General features: G+C 41.1%; 1 protein-coding gene across 2 annotated transcripts; it reads right to left on the bottom strand.

The window, feature by feature from the left end:
* Nucleotides 1-12,810: 12,810 nt before the first annotated feature.
* LOC127313083 (uncharacterized) lies at nucleotides 12,811-16,667 on the bottom strand. Of its 2 annotated transcripts, none has more exons than XM_051343620.2 (4): nucleotides 16,298-16,667; nucleotides 16,111-16,223; nucleotides 13,516-15,538; nucleotides 12,811-13,066 (listed from the first exon to the last, which is right to left on the bottom strand). In XM_051343620.2, exon 3 carries the CDS (start codon nucleotides 15,505-15,507, stop codon nucleotides 13,540-13,542), a length of 1,968 nt encoding a protein of 655 aa, XP_051199580.1. In that variant the 5' UTR covers nucleotides 15,508-15,538; nucleotides 16,111-16,223; nucleotides 16,298-16,667; the 3' UTR covers nucleotides 12,811-13,066; nucleotides 13,516-13,539. The 2 variants fall into 2 exon arrangements, with proteins under 2 accessions (XP_051199580.1, XP_051199581.1); XM_051343621.2 differs by having other exon boundaries at nucleotides 16,111-16,214.
* Nucleotides 16,668-17,052: the final 385 nt, after the last annotated feature.

Genomic DNA, 17,052 nt, shown 5'->3' with positions numbered 1-17,052 from the left:
GAGTTTTACTAGCATAATGAATAACATTCAGCTTTTTATCTACTCGCTGTCCAAGAACAGCGCCTACAGCAAAATCACTAGCATCACACATAATCTCAAAGGGTAAGTTCCAATCAGGAGGTTCAACTATAGGAGCAGTTGTTAAGGCTTTCTTAAGAGTTTCAAAAGCTTCCTTACAATCATCATCAAAAACAAATGGTACATCTTTTTGAAGAAGAATAGTAAGAGGCTTTGAAATCTTGGAGAAATCTTTAATAAATCTCCTATAAAACCCAGCATGACCAAGAACACTACGAATACCTTTAACGTCCCTTGGATAGGGCATCTTCTCAATTGCTTCAACTTTAGCTCTATCAACTTCAATACCTCTCTCAGAAATTTTATGTCCCAATACAATTCCTTCATTAACCATAAAGTGGCATTTCTCCCAATTAAGAACAAGGTTAGTTTCTTCACATCTCTGCAAAACTTTATCAAGGTTTCGCAAGCAACTATCAAAAGAATTCCCATAGACGGAAAAATCATCCATGAATACCTCTACAATACTTTCACAAAAACCATGAAAAATAGCAGACATGCATCTTTGAAAAGTAGCAGGAGCATTACATAAACCAAAAGGCATGCGTCTATAAGCATAAGTTCCATAAGGACAAGTAAAAGTGGTTTTCTCTTGATCTTTAGCTTTAACAGCAATTTGTGAAAACCCAGAATAACCATCAAGAAAGCAAAAATGAGTATTTTTAGACAATCTTTCTAGCATTTGATCAATAAATGGTAAAGGGTAATGATCTTTCTTAGTAACTTTATTAACTTTTCGAAAATCAATGCACATTCTATACCCTACAACTACTCTTTGAGGGATGAGCTCATCATTATCATTAGGCACAACAGTCATTCCTCCTTTCTTGGGAACGCAATGCACAGGACTAACCCATCTACTATCAGCAATAGGATATATAATACCAGCTTCAAGAAGTCGTAATACCTCATTCCTTACCACTTCCTTCATCTTCGGAATTAGACGACGCTGATGTTCAACAACAGGCTTTGCATCATCTTCCATATTAATAGCATGTTGGCAAATAGAAGGAGAAATCCCTTTCAAATCACCAAGAGTGTAGCCAATAGCTCCTCGGTGCTTCTTCAATATTTCCAATAACCTTTCTTCCTCAATCCCTGAAAGCTTAGAACTAATAATAACAGGATATATTTTCTTATCATCAATATGAGCATATTTAAGATTATCAGGCAAAGGCTTTAAATCAAAAACAGGATCTTCCTTTGGTGGAGGTGTTGTACCCAAATCTTCCACCGGTAAATCATGCTTGAGAATAGGTTGGCGAAGAAAAATTTCCTCAAGCTCATCTCTTTCTTTCCTAAAAACTTCACTCTCGCTATCCTCCAAATGTTGATGCAAAGTATTATTAGGAACAAGAACAATAGATGCACATTGCTCCATTTTAAAATCATTACTAGGCAAGTCAGCTTTATAAGGAGTTTTAGTAAATTTAGAGAAGTTAAACTCATAAGATTCACCAGCAAATTTAGTCAAAATTTTCTCTTTCTTGCAATCTATAATAGCTCCACAAGTATTTAGAAAAGGTCTACCAAAAATAATAGGACAATAATCACTAGCGTGAGAACCAAGTACCAAAAAGTCAGCAGGATATTTAATCTTACCGCATAAAACTTCCACATCTCGAACAATACCAATTGGAGAAATAGTTTCTCTATTAGCCAGCTGAATAACCACAACAATATCTTCAAGTTCACAAGAATCAATTTCGTGCATAATCTCCGTGTAAAGCTCATACGGAATAGCACTAACACTTGCACCAATATCACATAATCCATAATAGCAATGATCACCAATTCTAACAGATAGCATAGGAACACTAGCTTGTTTGGGTTTATTAGGATGTGAAACAATATTAGAAGCATCTTCACAGAAAATAATATGACCATCCTCCACATTTTCAGTCACAAGATCTTTAATTATTGCAACAGAGGTTCAACTTTTATTTGTTCTTCGTGTTCTACAGGTTTCTTTTCACTTTTATGAACTGCACTATTTATAACAGAGTACTCCTTCATTTTAGCAGGGAAAGGTGTTTTTTCAATATAAGCTTCAGGAATAATATGATCAGCAGTTTCAACTACAACACATTTATTAATAGATGAATCAATTTTATCTTTATAAGGTTCATGATACTTATCAAAATTCTTCTTTGGCAATTCATAATGAGAGGCAAAAGCTTTATAAAGATTTGCAGCAACTTGAGAATCAAGACCATATGTAGCACTCATATTACGAAATTTATCAGTATCCATAAAAGCTTCAATGCATTTATAATCATAAATTATACCTGATTCTCTATCCTTGTCGTTCTCCCATCCTTCAGTATTTTCTTGGATCCGATCAAGAAGGTCCCTTTTAAACTCTTCTTTGTTGCGTGTAAATGATCCAGAACAAGAAGTATCCAGCAAGGTCTTGTCTTGAAAAGAAAGTCTTGCATAGAAATTATCAATAATAACATTACCAGGAAGCTCATGAATGGGGCATTTGAGCATTAAAGACTTTAATCTCCCCCAAGCTTGGGCAATACTCTCTCCATCATGAGGCCAAAAATTATATATGCGATTCCGATCCTTATGAATTTCACTTGGAGGATAGAACTTAGAATAAAACCGGGGCACAATATCATTCCATTCAAGAGAATCCCCATTATCCAGTAATTTATACCAATGCGCCGCCTTACCAGACAGCGATAAAGAGAATAGTTTCTTCCTCACTTCATCCATAGCAATACCTGCACATTTGAATAACCCGCATAATTCATGCAAAAACAAGAATGATCACCAGGATGGACAGTTCCATCCCCTTCATAGCGGTTATCCATAACACGTTCAATAATTTTCATAGGTATTTTATATGGTATTACTTCCTCACCTGGCGTCTCATCCACTACCGTTGCAGTAGTAGTAGATTTCCCAAATAAAAATTGAAGAGAAGATCTCTCCATAATGACTTATAGCAGCAGGCAGAAATAAAATCAGCACAACAGTAAAGGTTTTCCTTACCAATTCCACTTACCAATAGCGCTTCACTCCCGGCAACGGCGCCGAGAAAATAGTCTTGATGACCCACAAGTATAGGGGGTGTATCGTAGTATCTTCGATAAGTAAGAATGTCGATCCCAACGAGGAGCAGAAGGTGTTGACAAGCAGTTTCGATGAAGGATTCACTTGTAAATGCTCACAGACAAGTATTCAGGGGGTTTTGATGTAACAGTTGAATAAAGTACGAGTAAGTAAAGTGCGAGAGTAATAATTGCAGCGAGTGGCCCAATCCTTTTTAGCACAAAGGACAAGCCGGTTTGTTTACTTATGATGACCAAACGTTCTCGAAGACACACGGGATTTTAGTCTAGTGCTTTCGCTACATACGGCTAAATAATCTTCATCGTTATGATAAGTGTTGTGTGGGTGAACCTATGCTAATGTACCGCCCTTCCTAGGACTAATACATACTTGTGATTATACCCCTTGCAAGCATCCGCAACTACAAGAAAGTAATTAAGAATAAATCTAACCACAGCCTTAAACTCTGAGATCCTGCGATCCCTCCTGCATCGATATACCAACGGGGGTTTAGGTTTCTGTCACTCCAGCAACCCCGCAATTAGCAAACGAATACAAGATGCATTCCCCTAGGCCCATAAATGGTGAAGTGTCATGTAGTCGACGTTCACATGACACCACTAGAAGAATAACACCACAACTTAAATATCACACCATTGAATATTACTCAACCATAGTTCACTACTAACATTTAGACTTCACCCATGTCCTCAAGAACTAAACGAACTACTCACGAGACATCATATGGAACATGATCAGAGGTGATATGATGATGAATAACAATCTGAACATAAACTTGGTTCAACGGTTTCACTCAATAGCATCAACAACAAGTAGAAATCGATACCGGGAGAGTTTCCCCTATCAAACAATCAAGATCAAACCCAAACTGCTACGGCGGTGACGGTGTCCAGCGGTGATGACGGCGGTGATGATGGTGGAGATGATGATGATGGTGATGGCGATGATGTCCAGCTCGATGACGGTGACGATGGCATCGATTTCCCCCTCTGGGAGGGAATTTCCCCGGCGGATTCCTGCCCGCCGGAGAGCTCTTTTCTCTCTGGTGTTCTCCGCCCCGCAGAGGCGGCTGTAACTCTTCGCGAGGTACCCTCTGTGGCTTAGGTTTTCGGGACGAAGGATTTCGCGAAGAAAAGGAGGCGAAAGGGGTCGTGGGCCCCCCAAACCACATGGCGGCGCGGCCAGGGCATGGGCCGCGCCGCCCTAGGGTGTGGGCCCACCCTGGGTCCTCCTGGCCCCTCCTTCTGGCTTCCTTCGTCATCTTGAAAAATAGGATTTTTGGTATAATTTCCTTCCACAGTTGATCTTCCGAAATATTGCGTTCTGACGGTGCTTTTTCCAGCAGAATCCTGGCTCCGGTGCTTGATCCTCCAATAATGATGAAACATGCAAAATAGATGAAATAACATAAGTATTGTGTCCCAATATGAAATATATCAATGAATAACAGCAAATTATGATATAAAATAGTGATGCAAATTGGACGTATCAGTAAAGTACATAAGATGTGACCGAATAAAAATATAGTTTCAAGAGAAGTGACCTCATAATTTGTTGATGAAGAAGGGGATGCCTTGGGCATCCCCAAGCTTAGATGCTTGAGTCTTCTTGAAATATGCAGGGATGAACCACGGGGACATCCCCAATCTTAGACTTTTCACTCTTCTTGGTCATATTGTATCATCCTCCTCTCTTGACCCTTGAAAACTTCCTCCACACCAAACTCAAAACAAACTCATTAGAGGGTTAGTGCATAATCAAAAATTCACATGTTCAGAGGTGACACAATCATTCCTAACACTTCTGGACATTGCCCAAAGCTACTGGAAGTTAATGGAATAAAGAAATCCATCAAACATAGCAAAACAGGCAATGCGAAATAAAAGGCAGAATCTGTCAAAACAGAACAGTCCGTAAAGACGAATTTTTTAGAGGCACCAGACTTTCTCAAATGAAAATGCTCAAATTGAATGAAAGTTGCGTACATATCTGAGGATGACTCACGTAAATTGGCAGTATTTTCTGAGTTACCTACAGAGACTACTGCTCAAATTCGTGACAGCAAGAAATCTGTTTCTGCGCAGTAATCCAAATCTAGTATGAACCTTACTATCAAAGACTTTACTTGGCACAACAATGCAACAAAATAAAGATAAGTAGAGGTTGCTACAGTAGTAACAACTTCCAAGACTCAAATATAAAACAAAATTACTGTAGTAAAATAAAAACATGGGTTATCTCCCAAGAAGTGCTTTCTTTATAGCCATTAAGATGGGCTCAATAATTTCAATGATGCACTTCCAAGAAATAAGAGTTGAAGCAAAAGAGAGCATCAAGAAGCAAATTCAAAACAAATTTAAGCCTAACCCACTTCCTATGAAAATGAATCTTGTAAATAAACAAGTCATGTAGGCATAATGCTACAAGCATAGGAAAACTAGAAGAGCGCAACTTCAAGATTTTCAGCATGTAGAGAGGTGTTTTAGTAACATGAAAATTTCTACACCCATATTTTCCACTCTCATAAAGATTTTCAGTAGCATCATGAGCAAACTCAACAATATAATTATCAAATGAAACATTCTTATCATGAGTCTCATGCACAAAATTATTATTACTCCCAACATAAGCATAGTCATTCTTATTAATTGTAGTGGGAGCAAATTCAACAAAGTAGCTATCATCAAATATAGGAGGCATATTGTAATCATAATTAGATTTATCCTCCATAGTAGGCGGCACCAAAAGACTACTATCATTATAATCATCATAAATAGGAGGCAAAGTATCATCAAAGAAAATTTTCTCCTCAATGCTTGGGGGACTAAAAATATCATGCTCATCAAAGCCAGCTTCCCCAAGCTTAGAATTTTCCATAGCATTAGCAACAATGGTGTTCAAAGCGTTCATACTAATATCATTGCTACTAGCATGCAAATAAGGTTCCATAGGTTTTTAAATTTTTGCAACAAACCATTTATGTCTTAACTCAGGAAATAGATTAAAAAGCTCACAGTTGTTTTCCATTATGCCTTACTAGTGTTTAACAAGAAACAAAAAGATGCAATTGCAGGATCTAAAGGAAATAGCTTCGAGCACTCACCCAGAAAATAGCTTAGTTGCCGAGATCCGGAGTGTGAGTACCTTTTACCTTTCCTCCCCGGCAACGGCGCCATAAAATAGATTGATGTCTACGCACACTCCTTTTCCTGTAGACAGAGTTGGGCCTCCAAGAGCAGAGGTTTGTAGAACAGCAGCAAGTTTCCCTTAAGTGGATCACCCAAGGTTTATCGAACTCAGGGAGGAAGAGGTCAAAGATATCCCTCTCAAGCAACCCTGCAACCACAATACAAGAAGTCTCTTGTGTCCCCAACACACCCAATACACTTGTCAGATGTATAAGTGCACTAGTTCAGCGAAGAGATAGTGAAATACAAGTGGTATGAATGAATATGAGCAGTAGTAACGGCGCCAGAAAATAGTTGATGTCTACAACTGGCGTGCAGTTGATGGTGGTAATATTGCAGGGAGTACTGATGCAGTAGAACCGTAAACAAGCGATGATTGCAGTATTTGGAAACAAGGCCTAGGGATCATACTTTCACTAGTGGACACTCTCAACATTGATCACATAATAAAACCACTCTACACTCTCTTGTTGGATGATGAACACCATTAATTGTGTAGGGCTACAAGAGCACCTCAATGCCGGAGTTAACAAGCTCCACAATATTCGAAGTTCATATTTAAATAACCTTAGAGTGCATGATAGATCAACACAATTATACCAAGTACTAACATAGCATGCACACTGTCACCATCAAGCTATGAAAGGAGGAATAGATCACATTAATACCATCATAGTAATAGTTAACTTCATAATCTACAAGAGATCACAATCATAAACTACGCCAAGTACTACATGATGCACACACTGTCACCATTACATCATGAAGGAGGAATAGAGTACTTTAATAACATCACTAGAGTAGCACATAGATGAATAGTGATACAAAGCTCATAGGAATCTCAATCATGTAAGGCAGCTCATGAGATCATTGTATTGAAGTACATGGAAGAAAGATTAACCACATAGCTACCGGTACAGCCCCTTAGCCTCGATCGAGAACTACTCCCTCCTCATGGGAGACAGCAGCGGTGATGAAGATGGCGGTGGTGTCGATGGAGATGCCTTCCGGGGACACTTCCCCGTCCCGGCGGCGTGCCGGAACAGAGACTCCTGTCCCCCAGATCTTGGATTCGCGATGGCGGCGGCTCTGGAAGGTTTCTCATACCGTGGCTTATTCGTATCAAAGATTTAGGTCAGGGGGCTTCTTATAGGCGAAGAGGCGGAGTCGGAAGGCTGACGGGGGCGCCACACAATAGGGGGGCGCCCCCCTTGGGCCGCGCCAGCCACCTGTGTGGTGGGCCTGTGGCTCTCCTCTGGTCCCTCTCGGGTGTTCTAGAAGCTTCGTGGAATTATAAGATGCTGGGCGTTGATTTCGTCCAATTCCGAGAATATTTCCTTTCTAGGATTTCTGAAACCAAAAACAGCAGAAAACAGGAACTGGCACTTCGGCTTCTTGTCAATAGGTTAGTTCCAGAAAATGCATAAAATCATCATAAAGTGTGAACAAAACATGTAGGTATTGTCATAAAACAAGCATGGAACATAAGAAATTATCGATACGTTGTAGACGTACCAGCCCTTCCTGGAATACTTCTCGGATGAGCCCATAATGGACGCTGTTGACTATGTCGTCCGTGTGCAGCTGCCTTATCCCAACGTAGCGTTCATGGAAGCCCACGCGCAGATCACAGCGCCGAGGTGCCACGCCAGCCGTCCTGCTGACCATGGGCACCATGCTAATCCGCGTCTATCGGCGTTCTTCGTCCAGGTGGAGAGCCAAGACCTCTGTGCCCTCGCCATCCCGCGGTACATGGAGCAGCCCCTCATCAGGAAGTACAAGCTCAAGAACAATGGTCCCCCTGTGAAGGTGTGCTTGTACTTGGGCGACCGTTGCGCGTGGAAGGTGCAGCTGCAGTGGACAGGGCAGCGCGTCAGGTTCATCAAGTCCTGGAGCAAGTTCTGCGCCAGGATTTTGTTGCACGTCGACGACACGCTCGTCTTGACCCCTGACGACGACGGCTTCAAGGTCACCGTCTTCAGGAAGGAGACATCCTGCTCCAGCGTCTTCGGCTGCAAGAGGCACCACGAGGGCCCTTTTGCTGATCCTCGCCATTAAGGTGCTGCTGCTCCATCGCTGCCTATATTTAAGTCTGATCATGTTACTTGTGCTGGCCTCTAGGAGGCTAATAAACACTACTTTTGTGCATATATCACTATTGTGTTGGCCTCTAGGAGGCGTTTGAGCACTGCTTTTGGACCTGGGGAGTCTGCCCCCAGGTTTAGGCAAGCGTCTTACCACTCTGACGCTAGATTAGGACCTGTGAAGTACTCTGTTCGTTGCTTATAAGTGTTTGTTGTGATTATGATCGTGTTTGAGCTGTTTGTGTGCCGTTGTATGATGGTAAGGTCACCATATTTGAATGTGGTGAGGAGAAACTATTGTCAGGGTGCCCAAAATGGCAACCAAACACATGTGATGTGGCTGGACAGAGATGAAACGCTGTGTAGATGCATCCAAACAATTTGCAACTCAGTTCGGGCCGGTGCAGCACAGGCTACCAAACGATGGGCCAAAAGTGGCCGGCGGCCCGTTCACAACGCGCAGGAGCGCCCATCTCGCTGCGCCAGTGGTGCACGATTTCGACCCAGGCAACCAAACGCGCCCCTAGTCATGCTGTCATGTCCCGTCCTCCTCAGAAATAATGGGATAATAAAAGTTATCACTATCATAAAAGAATGATTTTTCCTTGATGGGAGATCGTATTCATGATATCCCGCATCTATCTTCTACTGAGAATCGCCTTTTAATTGCGAACTTTACAGCTGATGAAGTTCATGAGGCGATCTCACAAATGGAACATAACAAAGCTCCGGGTCCGGATGGTTTTCCGGCGGAGTTCTACCAATATTTTTGGGAAGTCCTTAAGGATGATCTTATGGCATTCTTTACATGTTTTCAGAAAGGTGATCTCCCACTATTTAAACTAAACTTTGGTGTCATTACTCTTTTACCTAAGAAAGAAGATGCATCTAAAATTCAACAATACAAACCTATTTGTTTACTCAATGTGAGTTTCAAAATTTTCACAAAGGTTGGTACTAATCGTGTGTCGGAGGTGGCACATAAAGTAATAAAGCCGACACAAACTGCTTTCATGCCTGGCCGCCATATTTTGGAAGGAGTAGTAGTACTTCATGAAACAATCCATGAGTTGCATGGGAAGAAGTTAGATGGGGTCCTTTTTAAAATTGATTTTGAAAAGGCATATGCCAAGGTAAAGTGGTCGTTTCTACAACAAGTTCTTAGAATGAAGGGTTTTGATCCTATCTGGTGTGAGAGAATTAGACATTATGTTCAGGGAGGTAGCGTTGGAATTAAGGTTAATGATGATATTGGCCATAATTTTCAAACATAAAAAGGGTTGAGGCAGGGGGACCCTCTATCTCCCATACTTTTTAACATCGTAGCAGATATGTTAGCTATTCTTATTGCACGGGCCAAGGAGGTAGGGTAAGTGGGGAGTTTGTTACCTCATCTTGTTGATGGTGGCATCTCAATTCTACAGTATGCGGATGACACTATTTTATTCATGGAACACGACCTTGAAAAAGCTATTAATATGAAGTTGATTTTGTGTATGTTTGAACAACTCTGTGGTCTGAAAATTAATTTTCATAAGAGTGAGATCTTTTGCTTCGGTAAGGCTAGAGATGTACATCATAAGTATAGGGAAATTCTAGGTTGCGAATCTGGTACTTTACCTATGAGGTATCTGGGGATACTATTCATCATCGAACACTTAGAAATGCGGAATGGAATCCGATTGAGTCCCGCTTTGCTTCTAAATTGGGTTGTTGGCGGCGTAAAATGTTGTCGTACGGTGATAGGCTAGTTCTTATTAACTCTGTGTTAACAAGCTTGCCGATGTTCATGTTGTCTTTCCTTGAGATCCCAGTTGGGGTTAGGAAACGACTAGATTTCTATCGATCTAATTTCCTTTGGCAGTCCGATGGAAATACAAAAAAGTATCGCCTATCTAAATGGACAATGATTTGTAGGCCTAAGGATCAAGGGGGTCTAGGCATAGAAGTACTGGAAGTAAAAAAATAGATGCCTTCTTAGCAAATGGCTCTTTAAACTCTTGTCTGAAGAGGGTATGTGGCAAAAAAATCTGCACAACAAGTATCTTAAGCATAAGAGTTTGTCTCAAGTGGAGGTAAAAGCCACAAATTCTGCCTTTTGGAAGGGGCTAATGCGGGTCAAATCTGATTTTTTTGCTAGAGGGTTTTTTAATGTAGGATGTGGGTCTACTGTTAGATTTTGGGAAGACGTGTGGTTAGGTGATTCACCGTTGGCTGAGCAATACCCATCATTGTACAATATTGTACAACATAAAAATGTGCTAGTTGCAACTGTTCTTGCTCAATATCCTCTCAATATTTGTTTTCGGAGAGGATTAAATGATCATAAATGGAATGCTTGGCTACACTTGTGTCAACGCTTGATGGATGTGAATCTTTCTACTGAATCAGATAGGTTTTGTTGGAAAATTAATGATTCGGGTGTTTTTTCGGTGAAATCATTATACCTTGATTTGATGAATGGACATACTCCTTTTCTTCGTAAGTATTTGTGGAAGCTTAAGATACCTCTTAAAATTAAAAAATTTATGTGGTTCCTCAACAACAAGGTTCTTCTCACTAAAGATAATTTGTCTAAACGTAATTGGAATGGTTGTCAAAAATGTTGTTTTTGTGATTCCAATGAAACGGTTGAACATCTCTTTCTGCTTTGTCCTTTTGCTCAAATAGTTTGGCGTATGTTATATTGGTCTTATAATGTTCCACCACCAGCGAATATTACTAATATGTTTGGTAATTGGTTGAATGGAGTTAAAAAATTGGACAAAGCTAGGATTCGTATTGGCGTTTCAGCTTTATGTTGGGCGATCTGGACAAGCAGGAATGATATTGTTTTTAACAAGCAAAAGGGGACGGATTTTTTGCAGGTTATTCGAAGGGCTACACATTGGATCCAGCTTTGGGCTTTGCTCCTCCCAGAAGATCAGCGGGAGCCTATGGCTACTGGATGTACCCGGCTGCTCAAGGTTACGGAGGATTTCTTCTTCCGGGCTACTGGGTGGCGTCACATTAATAGACTAGAGAATGTCTAGTTTGGTTTTCCTGCGCTTCGTTCTCATGTTATTGTTATTCTTGTCTCAACTTTAGTTGGTGAGCTCTTTGTAATGGATGTTTGATTCTGTGACAATTTTGAAATAAATGAAACAGCCATGTGCATCTTTCGATGCAGAGGCTGGGGCATCGCCCCCATATCGAAAAATCATGCATTATCAGTCTTCACACATACTCCTTCCATTCACAAATAATTGGTTGTGCAGATTTTTTAAGAGAGATTATTAATGCATTGTCAGTCCTTACACATACTCCCTCCGTCCACAAATAAGTGGTCGTGTGTATTTTCAAGGGAGATTATTAAGTAAAAAGACAATTGCACCGGAAGGAAGCAAATCAACATTTTCCTCATCTTTAATCGTTTCAGTTCCAATAAGCTAAGCGCATGTAGTAAATAAAGATAACATATGCTGACTATTATTGGGTTCGATTTTCGTGCAATGGGAGAGAAGTGATTTTTGCTACTTTAAATCGCATTAGGAACATACAGTACACTCTGTCATGGATAAATTTTGGGACTAAACGTTCACTTATTTGAGTACGGAGAGATTAAATCACCAGTCTAGTATTCCCACCATATCAGTTCAGCAGGCTGAGATGTTGTTTTAGAAAAAGTTTAACCACAAATTTGTTGAACGAAATATGAATTATATATCACAAAAGTTATAACATGAGATTCACATTCGAAATACATTTCCAGTGGTATAATTTTTTTTTTTTGAGACACAGTACAACGCAGACGCTCACAAACACGCACGTACAAACACCCCTATGAACGCACGCACGCACACCCTACCCCTATGAGCACCTCCGAGGGACTGAGCCGGCATATCTTGAGGTTGACGAAGTTACCACTGGCGCCTCGCTGTTGACGGGCACGTCACCTACCACTGAAAGCAAAGCGCCGGTTAAATCCTGGAATAAATCCAGGTAAATGCAAACACCCATGTCAAGTCTAGGACTTGAACCTGGGTGGGCTGGTTCCACCACAAGGGACCTAACCACCAGAGCCAAGCTCTGTTTTTCCAGTGGTATAATTTTATTGACATATAATTTAGATTTTGTAGGACAAATTTATGGTTAAACTTTGTTTCTCGTACTTAGTGTTAGCCTAATAAACCAGTACGGGGGAGTACTATTACTACCAGTATGAGGGAACAACGCCCCCGAATGGTGTTTGAGCGTCACGGTGAGGTCTGACATCGGATAATAGGCACGGATGGGGGAACCCGAAAGGACATCGCTGGGAGCTATTGCGGGCTCACCGTAACTAAGCTGATTTTAACGGGAAGCACATAGTATATCATTACTAGTTACATGCAAAATGTTGCACTTTTGGGTGACCTTCTAGCACCATAAATAATGAGTTCAATTGGTCACTACAGTGCTTTTGCATAAATCATTAACATCAACAATTGAAAGAAGTTCTATTATCCACCAATTGACTCATGACTTCTTAGATGGTAGTACTGACATAAGGGGTAGCATTGGTGGCACATAGTAGCCCTAACAGCCAGGATCTGCAGATGGATGCATTTGACACAATGGTGTCCTAGTGCTCCCACCCCAAGCCTTCGTACCCTGCATATGCATGTCCAACCCAAGTAAGTAAGCAGGCAGCAGGTAAGGAACATAGCACAATATACAAGACACATATCTTCTGGTATTTAGAATAAAATTTTGAAATTTCTTTTTTATTTTCAAATATAAGATATTTAGGACACTCCAATCAATTCAAATGCCATGTATTCCAAAATGGAGGTAGTAATGAGTAATGACTATGGGCACACGATTTCATATCTCAGATGTTACATCAGTCCTAGGTACTCCCAGACAACGCAAATAGGCATTAAAAATTCAAAAAAGGTAGGTGAGATAGGTTATAACGTGGAATAACTTCTAAAACAAATTAGAACAACCAAAATATTTCTTATATAAGGTAAAAAGAGGACAAATGTTTTGAGAGTGTAAATAAATTATGAGTTAAATGAGCCAAGAAAAAGGTTTAGGCAGTTGTGGTTAGAGGTTACCTATTAGTCGCTGCCGTAGATCCCTTAGAGATTGAAGGCGCGGAGGGCAAGAGGAGGTATGTCCGGATCATTTCCTCGTGCCTGTGTAAGATCGATCCGTTGGCTCCCGCAATCCCCAAGCTTATAATGGGCCATGAGCAGCCAGACGAAGGTGATGAGCTCCCCTCCTTTGGCCAGCTGTGCAGCGTGCTCCTCCGGGCGTGACTTACCGGCAGCATAGATAAGAAGCCTGAGCCACATGTTTTTCAGCTCCTCAAGTGTTTCTTCATATCTCTCAATCAAAGGTAACTCAACTAATTTCCGGATTTCCACGCTGGCTGCATGCAGAGTGTCATCCTTGCTACTGCTCAACACAGCCAAAAAGTTCTCACGAACTTTCTCTATTGCAGATTCAGGACTGCCAGCGGCTACCAGTAGCAAGGAAGCAGAAGCTGGGTGTGCAACAACAAGGTAGAACATGTAGTTAGAGAGCTTCCGGCAGACATTGGCTAGAGCAGCGGAATCCCCGCCAATGTCACCAGAAGTGGAAGCTGACACCTCACTTAAATAAATCTCTGTCATTAGATGCAACAGAGATATGGTAGTAACAAAATCCGTCCTCAATGTTACTGTTTCCTTCAAGAATGGACCGAGATGTGGCCACTGCCTTTGGCCCCCATGTGTAAAATGTCGAATCTCCTCCACTAAAAACTCTGTGATCTTGTCATCCACCACCTCGCTCGTGGTGTCCAACAGCTTGCTTAACCAGAACAGGTTCTTCGCCTCCCCAATGCCCAATGCTCCAGCCATCTTCCTGATCATGCTCATCACTCGCTGGGAGAGGTTTACCTGCTCGTTGAAGCCTATATACCTTAAAAGGCTGTACTGCCCCATTATTCCTGACCACAACAGCCTAGTCTCGGGCAATCCAAACACTTTGCTGGAGAGAAGAAACCTGGATATAGAAGCGAGCCTTTGGTACCCTTCAGCCTCCAGCCATGCCCATGTCCAAGGTGATGCCAACATCGTAATCATTGCACAAACTTCTAGAAGTAAACTTCCGGTAAATAATATGTAAGTGATAACAATGTCAGCTCTGCCATATCTATCTCCTTGTTTTTTGCTAGTAATAGAGAAGAGCACAAGAGCAACAATAGCAGACACCTGAGAGATGCAGCGGAGTATGATTCCACTCCTTTTACGCAGCAATGGAGCCTTTGTGTAGAGATCATCATACATTATTATACCAAGCTCTACATCTAACAACTTGACCAACTGGCTGTGATCAAGTGTGTTAGTAGTATACTCATCAAAGAAAAAAAGCGCGTTCATACGAGCAGGCCTCTCAAATTGACTGTCTATGTCGTCAGTCATACGCCTTGCAAACAGCATTCGGATTCCGGAAGCCCATAGCAATGCAAAGCAGATAAAACCATAATATCCATCATATAGACCCATCTGTGGAGTGTTCTCATTAAAAAAGGAACTGCCAGCTGATCTACTATTGTAAAGGTTCCCATACCTGAGAGCCATTGTTCGCTCTCCATACTTGATAATCCCTGCAACAAATACAAATATGCCGGGAACAAGAAGTTCCACATCGCGCCAAATAGTTGATTTCCAGAATACATACAAGGCCAAGGTCACCTCAACTACCAGATTCAATAGATGCCTCAGCCACAGGTTGTTGTCCTCTATTGCAAAACTAGTGATTGTATCCTGTCCTCCTAGATGAATGAGGAGGAAGGGCGCCCAAAAGAAAGCTAGGGGGTGGGTTCTCCTTAATGTACCATTTTCCATGATGGCATCCTCTTGTCGTGATAGGAACCCAAGGGCATAAACTGCTACCACATCTGCTCCCAAATAGGCTATCCAAATGGTGCCCCTAAGTAGCCCGTTTTTGCTACATCGGCGAAGACTGCCAGTAAAGAAAAGGAACACTTGTATGATAAAGCTGAGAAGCACTAGCAACTGAATTTCCCACTCATTAATTAGTTGCCAGATACTCTCCATTGCTAATTGGGGCTATGTTGATCGCCAACACCTAGCAGGGATGACGACAATATAATAAGCATATATATTTGAAAATGACCTTTTTGGGTAAAACAAAAATTTCTGTCACATGATCAACAACATATTTTTATTTACGAGAAGTTTACTCCTTTGTGACTTGAGGGTGTATTATTAACCAAAGTTGAACAAATTACATTATACATAAATTGATTTTAACAACTTATATACCACAAGAGCATTTACATTTTTTTTCCAAATGCAACCAAGTGATCCTAGTGTTAGCAGGAAGTGCAACTTTGTATCCTAATTCAAGTTTGGCAACATGCTAGGGATGTCTGGGGTCTTGGATCTACAAATGCCACTGCCTCAAGAAAAAACATAAGGCCAATACACATTCATTCCTATTTTTTTCACTGTCCTCGCATTTAAGATAAATATTGATTGATTTATCCCTTGATTTTCTCCTTTGCCCTCCTATTCTTCCTATTGTTCTTACTAGCCTGTCAGCTAACTCGAGCAATATATAACAAGCTACAAGAACGCATGACAAGTTTCAAAAAACAGTTGGCAAATGGAAGTGTACATATGACAAAGATTTATTACCTTAATACTCGTTGATGGAAAAGGTGGATACACTCTACTGCTGCCCATCATGATTAAACATCTCGGCTGGCCTTCATTGCATGAGTCATGTGAAAACTAATTGTCTGCAAGGACTGAATTAATGAAAAGGGTTTAACAATGTACTTATTGAGCAGAGATAAAGCAAACCGAAAATATTTGTGCATACCTCAGGCAGAATCAGACAAAGCGTTTCCTGTTGACGTGTCTCTGATGTACATGCTATTTATTATAAAACCAGACCGATAGTGGGAGAAACCACCGTGGTATTTTATTAAGACAGATTTGAGGCTTGATCTTGGGCTGCCTAGCACACGACCTCGTGTGCTAACCAAAGACCCAAAGTCTTTCTCAAAAAAGTAGATCCACAGAGGGAGGAACCCAGACCCCAAGTCTTTCTCAAAAAACTAGACCTGCAGAGGGAGGAACCCCTGTGGATTTTTAATTAAGGCAGATGTGGATGTATAGCTCAGCCTCACATGAGCTAGCCACTAAGACCCGGAGCCTTTCTCCATCCGCTATTTATTATAGTTCTTGCTCCACCCTTCCTACCTCTCAATTTGTGATGATACAGTACGATTATGCATTTCTTGCCGGAAGGGAAAAGAGCAAGGATTAAAGAGACTCTGTCGTCACATGCTCCATTCATTTGGAGTAGCATGATCTCCCTTTATCCATTTCTTGCAGGCAGGGCAAAGAGCCACCACATGCTTTTCTTACTTTGTGAAGCTCACGGCTCACGTCTCTTTCTAGTAAAGAACCATGTTTCAACCATTTCACTCTACTCTGTAATCTCCTTACATTAAATTAACCAGTTGATCACTTGACCAGCATTTAACACAGCTCACCTAGACCATGCACGTTTCAGTAGCATAGTATATATTAAATTGAACGAGTATCACAGTATGACATTGTGGGCCATAG

This window comes from Lolium perenne, chromosome 7, assembly GCF_019359855.2.
Source record: "Lolium perenne isolate Kyuss_39 chromosome 7, Kyuss_2.0, whole genome shotgun sequence".
Classification (NCBI taxonomy): Eukaryota; Viridiplantae; Streptophyta; class Magnoliopsida; order Poales; family Poaceae; genus Lolium; species Lolium perenne.
This window is presented reverse-complemented; position numbering and strand designations above follow the sequence as displayed.